At 43.7% G+C, this 15,308-nt stretch overlaps 1 protein-coding gene across 11 annotated transcripts in view; it reads right to left on the bottom strand.

The window, feature by feature from the left end:
• Positions 1-6,191: 6,191 nt before the first annotated feature.
• The window catches only part of nrcamb (neuronal cell adhesion molecule b), a 92,924-nt gene continuing 83,807 nt past the window's right edge, over positions 6,192-15,308 (bottom strand). For all 11 annotated transcript variants that reach the window (XM_079604522.1, XM_079604514.1, XM_079604523.1 and 8 more), the window contains one exon: positions 6,192-8,693. In XM_079604522.1, the coding sequence (XP_079460648.1) occupies positions 8,501-8,693 (193 nt within the window). In that variant the 3' untranslated portion in view covers positions 6,192-8,500. The remainder of the gene's footprint in view (positions 8,694-15,308) is intronic.

The following is a 15,308-nucleotide window of genomic DNA, read 5'->3' as shown; positions in this document are numbered from 1 at the left end:
GCTGGTGTAGGGGGCTGGAGAGAGTAGCTGGTGTAGGGGGCTGGAGAAGAGTAGCTGGTGTAGGGGGCTGGAGAAGAGTAGCTGGTGTAGGGGGCTGGAGAAGAGTAGCTGGTGTAGGCGGCAGGAGAAGAGTAGCTGGTGTTGGGGGCTGGAGAAGAGTAGCTGGTGTAGGGGCGCAGGAGAAGAGTAGCTGGTGTAGGGGGCTGGAGAAGAGTAGCTGGTGTAGGGGGCTGGAGAGAGTAGCTGGTGTAGGGGGCTGGAGAGAGTAGCTGGTGTAGGGGGCTGGAGAAGAGTAGCTGGTGTAGGGGGCTGGAGAAGAGTAGCTGGTGTAGGGGGCTGGAGAAGAGTAGCTGGTGTAGGCGGCAGGAGAAGAGTAGCTGGTGTTGGGGGCTGGAGAAGAGTAGCTGGTGTAGGGGGCTGGAGAAGAGTAGCTGGTGTAGGGGGCTGGAGAGAGTAGCTGGTGTAGGGGGCTGGAGAAGAGTAGCTGGTGTAGGGGGCTGGAGAAGAGTAGCTGGTGTAGGGGGCTGGAGAAGAGTAGCTGGTGTAGGGGGCTGGAGAGAGTAGCTGGTGTAGGGGGCTGGAGAAGAGTAGCTGGTGTAGGGGGCTGGAGAAGAGTAGCTGGTGTAGGGGGCTGGAGAAGAGTAGCTGGTGTAGGCGGCAGGAGAAGAGTAGCTGGTGTTGGGGGCTGGAGAAGAGTAGCTGGTGTAGGCGGCAGGAGAAGAGTAGCTGGTGTAGGGGGCTGGAGAAGAGTAGCTGGTGTAGGGGGCTGGAGAAGAGTAGCTGGTGTAGGCGGCAGGAGAAGAGTAGCTGGTGTTGGGGGCTGGAGAAGAGTAGCTGGTGTAGGGGGCTGGAGAAGAGTAGCTGGTGTAGGGGGCTGGAGAAGAGTAGCTGGTGTAGGGGGCTGGAGAAGAGTAGCTGGTGTAGGGGGCTGGAGAAGAGTAGCTGGTGTAGGGGGCTGGAGAAGAGTAGCTGGTGTAGGGGGCTGGAGAAGAGTAGCTGGTGTAGGGGGCTGGAGAGAGTAGCTGGTGTAGGGGGCTGGAGAAGAGTAGCTGGTGTAGGGGCCTGGAGAAGAGTAGCTGGTGTAGGGGCCTGGAGAAGAGTAGCTGGTGTAGGGGGCTGGAGAAGAGCAGCTGGTGTAGGGGGCTGGAGAAGAGTAGCTGGTGTAGGGGGCTGGAGAAGAGTAGCTGGTGTAGGGGGCAGGAGAAGAGTAGCTGGTGTAGGGGGGCAGGAGAAGAGTAGCTGGTGTAGGGGGCTGGAGAAGAGCAGCTGGTGTAGGGGCGCAGGAGAAGAGTAGCTGGTGTAGGGGGCAGGAGAAGAGTAGCTGGTGTAGGGGGCAGGAGAAGAGTAGCTGGTGTAGGGGGCTGGAGAAGAGTAGCTGGTGTAGGGGGCAGGAGAAGAGTAGCTGGTGTAGGGGGCAGGAGAAGAGTAGCTGGTGTAGGGGGCTGGAGAAGAGCAGCTGGTGTAGGGGCGCAGGAGAAGAGTAGCTGGTGTAGGGGGTAGGAGAAGAGTAGCTGGTGTAGGGGCGCAGGAGAAGAGTAGCTGGTGTAGGGGCGCTGGAGAAGAGTAGCTGGTGTAGGGGCGCAGGAGAAGAGCAGCTGGTGTAGGGGCGCAGGAGAAGAGCAGCTGGTGTAGGGGGCTGGAGAAGAGTAGCTGGTGTAGGGGGCAGGAGAAGAGTAGCTGGTGTAGGGGGCTGGAGAAGAGCAGCTGGTGTAGGGGCGCAGGAGAAGAGTAGCTGGTGTAGGGGGCAGGAGAAGAGTAGCTGGTGTAGGGGCGCAGGAGAAGAGCAGCTGGTGTAGGGGGCAGGAGAAGAGTAGCTGGTGTAGGGGCGCAGGAGAAGAGCAGCTGCTGTAGGGGGCAGGAGAAGAGCAGCTGGTGTAGGGGGCTGGAGAAGAGCAGCTGGTGTAGGGGCGCAGGAGAAGAGTAGCTGGTGTAGGGGGCTGGAGAAGAGTAGCTGGTGTAGGGGCGCAGGAGAAGAGTAGCTGGTGTAGGGGGCTGGAGAAGAGTAGCTGGTGTAGGGGGTAGGAGAAGAGCTGCTCATATTTCCCAAAATGCAGCAGTATAAGCATTTCTAATATCGCTATAGCATTTATCCAAAGTGCTATTTTTTCCCTGGTGGGGAAGTTATCAAACTGATGGAATTTGGGGAGTTTATTCAGAGATCACAAAGGTTAAAGTCTCCTAAGATAACATAGCATCTGGAAATGAGTTCTCGCGCCTGTTGATCATGTCGTGCTAAGAGCGTTGTCCTTGTTAGCCGAGAGATAAACACTGTATAATGCACACGGAACATGACTGTGATATTACTATTTTAGCGGTGCTCCCGGATAGTTTGACGAGGATAGCCGTTCCTCCCTCGCGAGTGGCGCTGTAGCGGTGTTACGGCTTCACGGGGAGTCCTCTGTCCGAGACGTGTTTCACAGAAACATAAACTGAACAATCCTGAATGTACCTCTGTGTATCCATGCGACTGAAAGATCATCCGTCTTGTTTACTAGGCACTGGACATTAGCAAGGAGTGTGATCGGAAGAGTTAGCCAGCCTTTGCTAACCAGTCGGCGAGTCTCCGTTCCGCTTCTTATATGGTTTGATATGACTTGCTATTCTAAGATTTTCCATGACAACTTGCTGAAGATATTCTTCTGAAGATATTTTTAAGAATGTTGGGAACCAAACAACATCGGACCCCATTGATTGAACACAGATACATTTCTCAAAATATCTCCTTTTGCATTCTGAAGAAGCAGAAGAAGAAGAAGAAGAAGAAGAAGAAGAAGAAGAAGAAGAAGAAGAAGCAGAAGAAGAAGAAGAAGAAGAAGAAGAAGCAGAAGAAGAAGAAGAAGAAGAAGAAGAAGAAGAAGAGGTTTGAACGGCGTGATGGAGAGTAAATGATGACAGAATGTAACTGTGGTTTAATGAAGCACACTGACTAAACTCTGATTAATTTACAAGTGAAAATGAGTTTCTAATTAAAATAGCTTCAAAATATCATCTGGACAAAATCAAGATGAAGATGAAGATGAACTGGTGTTGGGTTAGTGCTCTCTGTCAGTCTCTCAGCAGACACTAGATGGAGACAGAAACCAGGATACACACACACACTGAGAATTAACCAACCATCTCTAGTACTAGAACTCATTCTGATCAAACCTCTGACCAGGGGTCTTAAAATAATCTAAAATAAGACAAACAAGTTTTATAAAAAGATAAAATAACTAAAAATCAAGATATTTCTAATGTTAAATTCACTGCATTTTTGTCTTTGAACAACCAGGATTCCTGGAAAACTGGGATATTTGAGAGACATCATCTCTAGAAAGGGAACAGTCCATTTAAATTTGAAAACATCTACATTTTTATAATCAACCCTATTTATAGATTGATGCCATAGAAGAATAATTTCTAGTTTCTCTAAGAACCTTTATTTTTTAAGAGTGAATCCAGTAAATTTCTAACGACTGGGAAAATCATGGAAATTCACCGGTTAAAAAGAGGAACCCTGAAGAACGTCTGCAATCCTGAAATGTAATTATTTCAATTATTATTATTTTAGTGACTTGTTTGAATCTCTGGACACTCCTAGTTTTGAAAACAAATCTTTGTCATTACAGTTGATTAATCTGAGGAACCTGATAACAGTTCATTAATGAAGGGCCCTCAAAGCTCATCCTCCTCATCATCATCATCATCCTCATCATCCTCATCATCAGAACATCTAGAGCTGGTCGAGATGTTTGCGGCTGCTTCTGTTTTATTTCATCTGTTGATACTATAGAATCACAAAATGATCAAGAACTGCATCAAGTAACTAGTGTTAAGATAACAGACGGCTAAATGTGTGTGTGTGTGTGTGTGTGTGTGAGAGAGAGAGAGAGAGAGAGAGAGAGAGAGAGAGAGAGAGAGTGTGTGTGTGTGCCAGCACTGGGGCTAACACACACACACACACACACACACACACACACACACACACAGCAAGTGCCCGACAGATGGCTCTCTCTTTCTTGCTTTCCAAACTGAAATGACAATGACTAAAATAAACACTCTGATCTTCTACACACTGATACTCACTGTGTGTTTCTGATCTTCTACACACTGACACTCACTGTGTGTTTCTGATCTTCTATCTTTCAGGTCCAGAATTCACTAGAATCTTTTGTTGCTCCCAAATCTCATAATAACCCAGAGCAAAAAATCATGCTCTTCTGTATTTCTGCCGTTTTCCAGCAGAAATATCTAAACATTCTTAAATCAAGATACGTTTACTGGAGAAGAACAATGACTGAAGATATTAAGCTGGTTTTCGGTATTAAAATGAAGTGAGTTTGTAAAATATCTGCCAATGTGGTCAGAAAAATAATAATTCAAAGGGAAAACAAGATGATTTTTCTGACTCCATTGGCAGATATTTGTTCTGGTTAGAAAATATTTTTTGCTGTGTGCAGTGTTGACAGAACCGGGCTAACAAGGACCAGCTGTAGTTTGTTTATTAGGCGTGCAGGGCAACCACCCATAAGAGCATTACAATAATCTAGCCCTGAGGTCATGAACGCATGAACTGCTCCGCATTTGGCATTGGGTAAGTTTTGTTAAGGCGAAAGAAATATACAGCTGAGTATCGTCGGCATAACAGTGAAAGCTAATTCCACGTTTCCTAATGATATCTCCTAATGGTAGCATGTACAGAGTGAACAGCAGCGGTCCTAGTACTGAGCCTTGTGGTACACCATACTAAACTTGTGATCGATAAGACATCTCTTCATTTATACTGAACTCCGTCACACCCAAGGTCAAGGTCACTTTATTTATAAAGCACATTTAAAAACAGCCAATGCTGACCAAAGTGCTGTACAAAATTATCAGGTACAAAAACAACAACAAATAGAAACAGCAACAAAAACATTTAAGCATAAGTGTCCCTAAACTGACTCAAAAGCCAAAGAATAAAAATATGTTTTAAGACGAGACTTAAATGTCTCTGTAGTGGGGGAAGACCTAATAAAAAAGGGCAGTTTGTTCCACAGACTAGGGGCCACAACAGAAAAGGCACGATCACCTTTAGTTTTCATCCGGGTCTGTGGAATGGCTAAAAGGAACTGGTTAGATGATCTAAGGGGCCTGGGCGTACGGTAAGACTGAAGAAGATCTGAAATATACAATGGAGCCAATCCATGTAAAGCTTTAAAGACCAGCAATAACACCTTAAAATCAATTCTGTATTTGACTGGCAACCAGTGAAGAGAGGCCAATACCGGGGATATATGGTCCCTCTTCCTGGTACCAGTCAACATCCTAGCAGCCGCATTCTGAACAAGCTGCAGGCGTGATAATGATGAATGGCAGATGCCAGAGTAAAGAGAATTGCAATAGTCAATTCGAGATGATATAAGGGCATGAATAACAATCTCGAAGTCCTTGAGAGTAAGGAAGGATTTTATCTTTGCAATCGTCCTCAACTGAAAGAAACTACCTTTGACAACAGAATTGATTTGTTTGTCAAATTTTAAGGCTGAATCAAAGATAACACCCAAATTTCTGGCCTGAGGGTGCACATTTATGGACAAGGGACCCATTTTTTTAGATAATTCCTCAACTGATCTAGGGGAGCCAAATATAATCACTTCCGTCTTACTCTCATTGAGTTGGAGAAAGTTTTTAGCCATCCAGCTCTTAATATCACTAAGGCAATCAGATAGGGACTCCAGGGAATTGGTGTCACCTGGTTTCAACGGTAAGTACAACTGAGTATCATCTGCATAACAATGATATGAAATATTATGTTTACGTAAAATGGAGCCCAAGGGGAGCATGTACAAGGAGAATAAAATTGGACCCAAGATCGAACCCTGGGGTACTCCGCATGTGATAGCAGCCGAAGAGGAGGAACAGTCTCCGATATTAACGGAAATGGTTCGATCTTTCAGATAGGAGTGAAACCACTGTAGAGCAACACCCTGGATCCCAACCTGTTGCTGGAGACGATCCAGGAGGATAACATGATCAACCGTATCAAAAGCAGCACTAAGGTCAAGCAATAATAAAACAGCACAATTACCAGAATCACCACACACACACACACACACACACACACACACACACACACACACACACACACACACACACACACACACACACACACACACACACACTTTCTCAGATGGTGTAAGAAACAAGAAATGACTCAAACAGAAGAGATGTATATTGCAATACATTTATTCATACCATATTATTCTGCATATTATACTTATAGAGGCTGAAATATCATCCACTGGAACTTCAGTAAAATGAGACGTGGGGTTAGTAAATCTCTGACAGTTCTGAGATTAATCATTATAGTACAAAATCCCTTTACAAACCAAGAGCTGCGGTACATTATAAAACATGAGATAAATACTGAATAAAACACTGAATAAACTAAACCACAGCAGACACACACACAATCTCACACACACACGCAAGCGCACACACACACACACACACACAATCTCACACACACACACACACACACACACACGCAAGCGCACACACACACACACACACACACACCCAAGCGCGCACACACACACACACACACACACACACACACAATCTCACACACACACGCAAGCGCACGCACACACACACACACACACAATCTCACACACACACACACACACACACACGCAAGCGCACACACACACACACACACACACACCCAAGCGCACACACACACACACACACGCAAGCGCGCACACACACACACACACAAGCAAGCGCGCACACACACACACACACACACACACACACACACACTCACGCACACACACACACACACACACACACTTCAGTCCTCAAGCCAAACAAACTCTCGCTATATGTACAGTAACAAAATATCTTTACAAAACAACATTTAACATTTCAAATTCAAACTTGATGCAAGTTATGAAAAAAGCATAAAAACATCTTTCATACGCAGTTCATTTCGATGAGCTGACCTACACAACCTGAACAAGGCAAGATGGAAATATGGTGAATTACATGAAAAAACCCAAAATCAGAAATTATAAAGAATACTGTATGCATCAAGAAAATGAAGTATATTTTGTCCATCGCAGTGATGATGAGTATGATCTCTTCTAACTCTATGAAGGAGAATTTGGGGGTTTAATCGTCATAAAATAACCGTGCATGCAATGCGAAGAAAAAAGGCTTTAATTTCTATAATAAAAAAAATGTCTTTTGATTGTGGGATGAAATAAGGCATTTATTCTGTTGTGAACTTCTCCCTATAGAGATGAATTGTAGCCGCACGCTAATATCAAGAGCTCCGGGATCCTCCATGAGCACATGAACTCAGGTGAGGAAGCATCCTCATCCTCATCCTCACGGGGTTGCTATGGGAACTGCACAGGTTCACACGCAGGTCAGGATGCGGGTCATGTGATGTGATGATGCGGAGCAGTGAGGAGCGTGTCACATGTTCACCATTGAGTAAACTGTACAGGATTCTGTGCAAAGATCGTCTTGTTTTCCAGCACATCTAAACATTCTTAAACCAGGACACATCTACTGGAGGATTAGCAAAATAACTGAAGACGTGCTTCCTGAAAAATCATCAAAACAAAGAGAGTTTGTGCCTAAAACTACAAAGTAAAAGTCTTCGGGACAAAGTTTTATGTTGGCTTGACAAAGCCTTGTCTGCAATCCTGAAGGTTTCATTAGCTTCTTAGCACATACTATCATGTTGTTAGCATGTGTTGAACGTTATTCTACATTTTGCTATCATGTTTTATTACATTGCTAGCATGAATTAACAAATTACTAACATGTCTTACCAATTGCTACATGTTGCAAGCATGTTTGAACACTTTGCTAACATGTTTTAGCAATTTGCTAGCATGAATGAGTAGGCTATGTTGCTAACATGTTTTGACACATTGCCAACATAAATAAGCACATTGCTAGCATGATTTAACATGCTATTAGCATTAATTAGCACATTGCTATCATGAATTAGCATGTTTGCAAACATGTTTTGACACATTGCTAACATAAATTAACACATTGCGAGCATGATTGAACAGGTTATTAGCATGTTTTAACATGTGATTTAGCATGCGGCTAACATGAATTAGCACGTTGCTATTATGAATGAGCATGCTTGTTAACATGATTAAAGTGTTGCTAACATGATTTAGCATGCTAGTATGTCTTAAGCTAGTGACCAGGCTCTGCTAGTGACAGACACTCGGTGGATGAAGCTGTTATTGTGTAAAAGGTTTGAGCGCTCGGTGTAAGTCTAGCGGTTTGATCGTCTGTTTAAATGTAGTCTCAGAAGAAGAAGAAGGAGAAGAAGAAGAAGAAGAAGAAGAAGAAGAAGAAGAAGAAGAAGAAGAAGAAGCTTAAATAGGATTTCAGCACGTTTGCACATAACACACCAGTATCTGCTAACGGGGTCAGAAAGCTTCCCCTTTACTTTGAGAAGTCCAGTAGTGTGAGTGTGTGTTATCGTGGTCTGGGGTCAGTCCTACACCAGCGAGTTGATGACCGGAGACGGGGGCCCGGACCTGCCGCTGTACTGGCCGATGAAGGAGCCGTCCTCGTTGAACTGCGTGTCCCCGGAGTCGGCGTACTCCACTAAACTGTCCTCGCTGCCGTCGCGCGGGACCGTCCCGCTGGAGGGCGTCCGGCTAACTCTGAGCGGCTTACGGTCCTCCTCACTGCGAGAGAAACCACAGGTGAACCCAGAGGCAAACACTGCACACGCCACGCGCGTCAAACATCTGCACCGCCGGGACACACTCGCTGCGGACACACTCGCTGCGGACACACTCGCTGCAGACGCGAGGAGCATGTGCAGTCGCTGAGCTTCTCCAGTGAGTGTGTCCTGGTCAACCCCATCCTTCCCTCGGCTCACTTCACACGAAACTCATCTTTTAAAAATGTAGTGTTCATCAGAGGGTCCAAGACTCTAGGGGCCCTATTGTAACGCTCTCAAACGCAAGTGTCAAAACGCAAGTAACTCTGTGGGCGGATCCCGGCGCTGTTGCTATTATACCGGCGGATAAACGACTCTTGCGCTCGACGCAAATCTAAAATGTGTTGGTCTGAAGTCGCTTCATTATTCATAGGTGTGGTTTGGGAGTAACGTGAAATAAACCAATCAGAGCGTCCACTCACATTCCCTTTAAGAGCCGGCGCGCTTGTTCCACGGCGGATTGCTATTATAACGGCGGATTGCTATTATAACGGCGGATCGCTATTATAACGGCGGATTGCTATTATAACGGCGGATCGCTATTATAACGGTGGATCGCTATTATAACGGTGGATTGCTATTATAACGGCGGATCGCTATTATAACGGTGGATCGCTATTATAACGGCGGATCGCTATTATAACGGTGGATCGCTATTATAACGGCGGATCGCTATTATAACGGTGGATCGCTATTATAACGGTGGATTGCTATTATAACGGCGGATCGCTATTATAACGGCGGATCGCTATTATAACGGCGGATTGCTATTATAACGGTGGATCGCTATTATAACGGCGGATCGCTATTATAACAGCGGATCGCTATTATAACGGCGGATTGCTATTATAACGGCGGATCGCTATTATAACGGTGGATTGCTATTATAACGGTGGATTGCTATTATAACGGCGGATCGCTATTATAACGGCGGATTGCTATTATAACGGCGGATCGCTATTATAACGGCGGATCGCTATTATAACGGTGGATTGCTATTATAACGGCGGATCGCTATTATAACGGCGGATTGCTATTATAACGGCGGATCGCTATTATAACGGTGGATCGCTATTATAACGGCGGATCGCTATTATAACAGCGGATCGCTATTATAACGGCGGATTGCTATTATAACGGCGGATCGCTATTATAACGGCGGATCGCTATTATAACGGCGGATCGCTATTATAACGGCGGATCGCTATTATAACGGTGGATTGCTATTATAGCGGTGGATTGCTATTATAACGGCGGATCGCTATTATAACGGTGGATCGCTATTATAACGGCGGATCGCTATTATAACGGCGGATTGCTATTATAACGGCGGATTGCTATTATAACGGCGGATTGCTATTATAACGGTGGATCGCTATTATAACGGCGGATTGCTATTATAACGGCGGATCGCTATTATAACGGCGGATCGCTATTATAACGGCGGATTGCTATTATAACGGTGGATCGCTATTATAACGGCGGATTGCTATTATAACGGCGGATTGCTATTATAACGGCGGATTGCTATTATAACGGTGGATTGCTATTATAACGGCGGATCGCTATTATAACGGTGGATTGCTATTATAGCGGTGGATTGCTATTATAACGGCGGATCGCTATTATAACGGTGGATCGCTATTATAACGGCGGATCGCTATTATAACGACGGATCGCTATTATAACGACGGATCGCTATTATAACGGCAGATCGCTATTATAACGACGGATCGCTATTATAACGACGGATCGCTATTATAACGGCGGATCGCTATTATAACGGCGGATCGCTATTATAACGGCGGATCGCTATTATAACGGCGGATCGCTATTATAACGACGGATCGCTATTATAACGACGGATCGCTATTATAACGACGGATCGCTATTATAACGGCGGATCGCTATTATAACGGCGGATCGCTATTATAACGGCGGATCGCTATTATAACGGCGGATCGCTATTATAACGGCGGATCGCTATTATAACGGCGGATCGCTATTATAACGGCGGATCGCTATTATAACGGCGGATCGCTATTATAACGGCGGATTGCTATTATAACGGTGGATTGCTATTATAACGGCGGATTGCTATTATAACGGCGGATTGCTATTATAACGGCGGATTGCTATTATAACGGCGGATCGCTATTATAACGACGGATCGCTATTATAACGGCGGATCGCTATTATAACGGCGGATTGCTATTATAACGGCGGATTGCTATTATAACGACGGATCGCTATTATAACGGCGGATCGCTATTATAACGGCGGATCGCTATTATAACGGCGGATCGCTATTATAACGGCGGATTGCTATTATAACGGCGGATTGCTATTATAACGGTGGATTGCTATTATAACGGCGGATCGCTATTATAACGGCGGATCGCTATTATAACGGCGGATCGCTATTATAACGGCGGATTGCTATTATAACGGCGGATTGCTATTATAACGGTGGATTGCTATTATAACGGCGGATCGCTATTATAACGGCGGATCGCTATTATAACGGCGGATTGCTATTATAACGGCGGATCGCTATTATAACGGCGGATTGCTATTATAACGACGGATCGCTATTATAACGACGGATCGCTATTATAACGGCGGATCGCTATTATAACGGCGGATTGCTATTATAACGGCGGATCGCTATTATAACGGCGGATCGCTATTATAACGGCGGATCGCTATTATAACGGCGGATTGCTATTATAACGGCGGATCGCTATTATAACGGCGGATCGCTATTATAACGACGGATTGCTATTATAACGGCGGATCGCTATTATAACGGCGGATCGCTATTATAACGACGGATTGCTATTATAACGGCGGATCGCTATTATAACGGCGGATTGCTATTATAACGGCGGATCGCTATTATAACGACGGATCGCTATTATAACGGCGGATCGCTATTATAACGGCGGATCGCTATTATAACGGCAGATCGCTATTATAACGGCGGATCGCTATTATAACGGCGGATCGCTATTATAACGGCGGATCGCTATTATAACGGCGGATCGCTATTATAACGGCGGATCGCTATTATAACGGCGGATTGCTATTATAACGGCGGATTGCTATTATAACGGCGGATTGCTATTATAACGGTGGATTGCTATTATAACGGCGGATTGCTATTATAACGGCGGATCGCTATTATAACGGCGGATTGCTATTATAACGGCGGATTGCTATTATAACGGCGGATCGCTATTATAACGGTGGATCGCTATTATAACGGCGGATTGCTATTATAACGGCGGATTGCTATTATAACGGTGGATTGCTATTATAACGGCGGATCGCTATTATAACGGCGGATTGCTATTATAACGGCGGATTGCTATTATAACGGCGGATCGCTATTATAACGGCGGATTGCTATTATAACGACGGATCGCTATTATAACGGCGGATCGCTATTATAACGGCGGATCGCTATTATAACGGCGGATCGCTATTATAACGGCGGATTGCTATTATAACGGCGGATTGCTATTATAACGGTGGATTGCTATTATAACGGCGGATCGCTATTATAACGGCGGATCGCTATTATAACGGCGGATCGCTATTATAACGGCGGATTGCTATTATAACGGCGGATTGCTATTATAACGGCGGATCGCTATTATAACGGCGGATCGCTATTATAACGGCGGATTGCTATTATAATAATTTGGGTAAATGTGTAATCTAGATTTATGCCTATTTCTTCACATCTTCACGGACACAACAATGATTTCCCTCGTGTGTTAATATTTTTCCTTGTAATAATGTATGATTTGCAAAAATGAAAACTGCTGCGTCTGTTTAGATGAGAGAATCAAAGTGTGTGTGTTGTTCACACGCTACATAATGGCCAAGCACGCACGCTTAAAATAGCATATGACTAACGCGCGGCGCCGCTGTCTTTAGACTGGGTTTCTCCTGGTCAGTGGCGGAGTTGTTTTCTGAAACTGCAGAATATCACCAGGGAACGTTTGCGCCGGAACACACTCCTCTTTACACTGAACCGCCCCCCCGAGCGCAAGTTCATTCCCTAATTTACCGACGTGCGTCTGTGGAGGGAAGAGTCGCTGTGCGCGGGTGCAGAATAGGAATGATACATGCGTCGTGTACAAAGTCCATTGCGCTGGGTGCAAGATACGGCCCTAGGACTTTTGTTGCACTTGAACCACAACTACAAAAAAAAAAAAAAAGAATTGAATGGATTCGAGCAGTTTTGTGGTTGAAAGTTAAAAAAGTATCAAATCCTCCCGTCACCAAAAAATGCTCAGAATTCAAAGTTAAAATGCTAAAACTCTACCAAAATTTTTTTGTATAATGTCTACACGTGTATCTGAATGCAAACTGAAGAGAACTGGCTTTAGGACCCAGCGGAACAGCTCATCTGCTCCATAAAGAGCTATAAGGCCACCTAGAGTCATGAAATATCATCTTATATTATTATTTTTCCACAAGAGGTCGGCAAACACACCCGACGTTAGATATCTTGAGCTGAATTAAAAGGGTTATGCATGAAATTGTGAGTTATTTTGAATTTAAGTCGAAAGAATGTGTGGAATGTGCTTAAACGACTTTATTTATTGATCAAATCTAGTCATTTAAAGGTAGAAAAATAATAATTGGCATTAAAAAATATAATCAAAATGAAATAAAATAAGCTTTCTGGACAAAACAAAATAAATCGCGTATAATTCCAGGTCTTCGGGTCATTGTGACCCGCGAGGGAATGAGGAGGTTATGAGTGTGTCGATGTTTGAGCCGGACCATGAGACACTGAGGAGGAGCATCATGACTGCAGTGAACTCGTGACAGAACATGACACACACACATGCACATGTAACATCACACACACGTGACGTCAATCTCAAAGCAAGTGTTACAGCTTTAAATCATCTCAGTTATGATCCACCATCAGACGCATGAAGCATCCAAGCGTGAAGATGAAGAGCAGCAGCAGCATCTGATCATGCAGAGACACACACACACTCACACACACACACACACACTCACTCACACACACACACACACACACACACGACGGCTGATGGACGTGACGTGTGGACACACTTCCCCTGAATCTGCTGTAACACACACTGCCAGTGGGGACTATAGACTGCAGTTACTGATGTGATTATTAGATTATAGTCGATCACAGATTATTCTGCAACACACTGATGGAAAACCATAAACAAAACAGAAATTACATTCCATTATTTCCATGAACTTTAAGTGCATTAAACATCACAATACATCAGAGTTCATGAAAAGCTAATACTTAACGAAATCATAAAAATAATACAAATCATAAAAGAAAAATTTTACTTAAAAAAAATTTTTTTTTTTAAAAAACATCTTGTTTGTTTACCTGCAAAATATCTTTTTAGTAAGTGTTTATATTTTAAAATCTATATTTTTTATTTTTTTTTAAAACGCAAACTTAAAAGTATGGAAGCTTGTTTCCGCCAAAGAATGAAAAATAGTAAAAGTCATTGCGACTTTATTTCTCAAAAATACAAGATATAAAGCCAGAATTGCGAGAAACTCTCAACTGTGAGATAAAAAGTCGCAATCATCTTTTAAAATGTTTTATTCTGTGGCGGAAAGAAGCTTCCATAAAAATATATTTTGCAGCTAAAAATAAATAAATAATAATTATATATATATATATATATTAGTAAGTGAAATTTTTTCATTTTTTTATTAAAAAAAACTATATAATTTTTCTTTACCCGCAAAATATATTTTTAGTAAGTGAATTTATTGTTAAATGTGTTTTTTATTGTTTTTATTTTAAAAGAAATGTTTTATTTAAAAACAAAAAAAAGCACTTACTAAAAATACCTATTTTGCTTGTTCACCTACATGTCAATTTAAAGCAAAATGTGCAGTAAAAGCGAACAATGAGGATTCAGGGAATAATCTGCTGTGTGAATAATATGTAATCAGTAAAGAGGACGTGTAATCTGATCATAAGCACCGAAACTGTGATGTGATCGAGTTAGAAGCACTCGATGTGTGTGTACTGTGCAGTGATCCAGATGTGATCAGTTATAAGCACTCGATGTGTGTGTACTGTGCAGTGATCCAGATGTGATCAGTTATAAGCACTTGATGTGTGTGTACTGTGCAGTGATCCAGATGTGATCAGTTATAAGCACTCGATGTGTGTGTACTGTGCAGTGATCCAGATGTGATCAGTTAGAAGCACTCGATGTGTGTGTACTGTGCAGTGATCCAGATGTGATCAGTTATAAGCACTCGATGTGTGTGTACTGTGCAGTGATCCAGATGTGATCAGTTATAAGCACTCGATGTGTGTGTACTGTGCAGTGATCCAGATGTGATCAGTTATAAGCACTCGATGTGTGTGTACTGTGCAGTGATCCAGATGTGATCAGTTATAAGCACTCGATGTGTGTGTACTGTGCAGTGATCCAGATGTGATCAGTTATAAGCACTCGATGTGTGTGTACTGTGCAGTGATCCAGATGTGATCAGTTAGAAGCACTCGATGTGTGTGTACTGTGCAGTGATCCAGATG

Source organism: Phoxinus phoxinus (assembly GCF_949152265.1).
Source record: "Phoxinus phoxinus genome assembly, chromosome: 25".
Classification (NCBI taxonomy): Eukaryota; Metazoa; Chordata; class Actinopteri; order Cypriniformes; family Leuciscidae; genus Phoxinus; species Phoxinus phoxinus.
The sequence above is the reverse complement of the archived record's forward strand: the minus strand, read 5'-3'. Positions and strand labels throughout refer to the sequence as shown.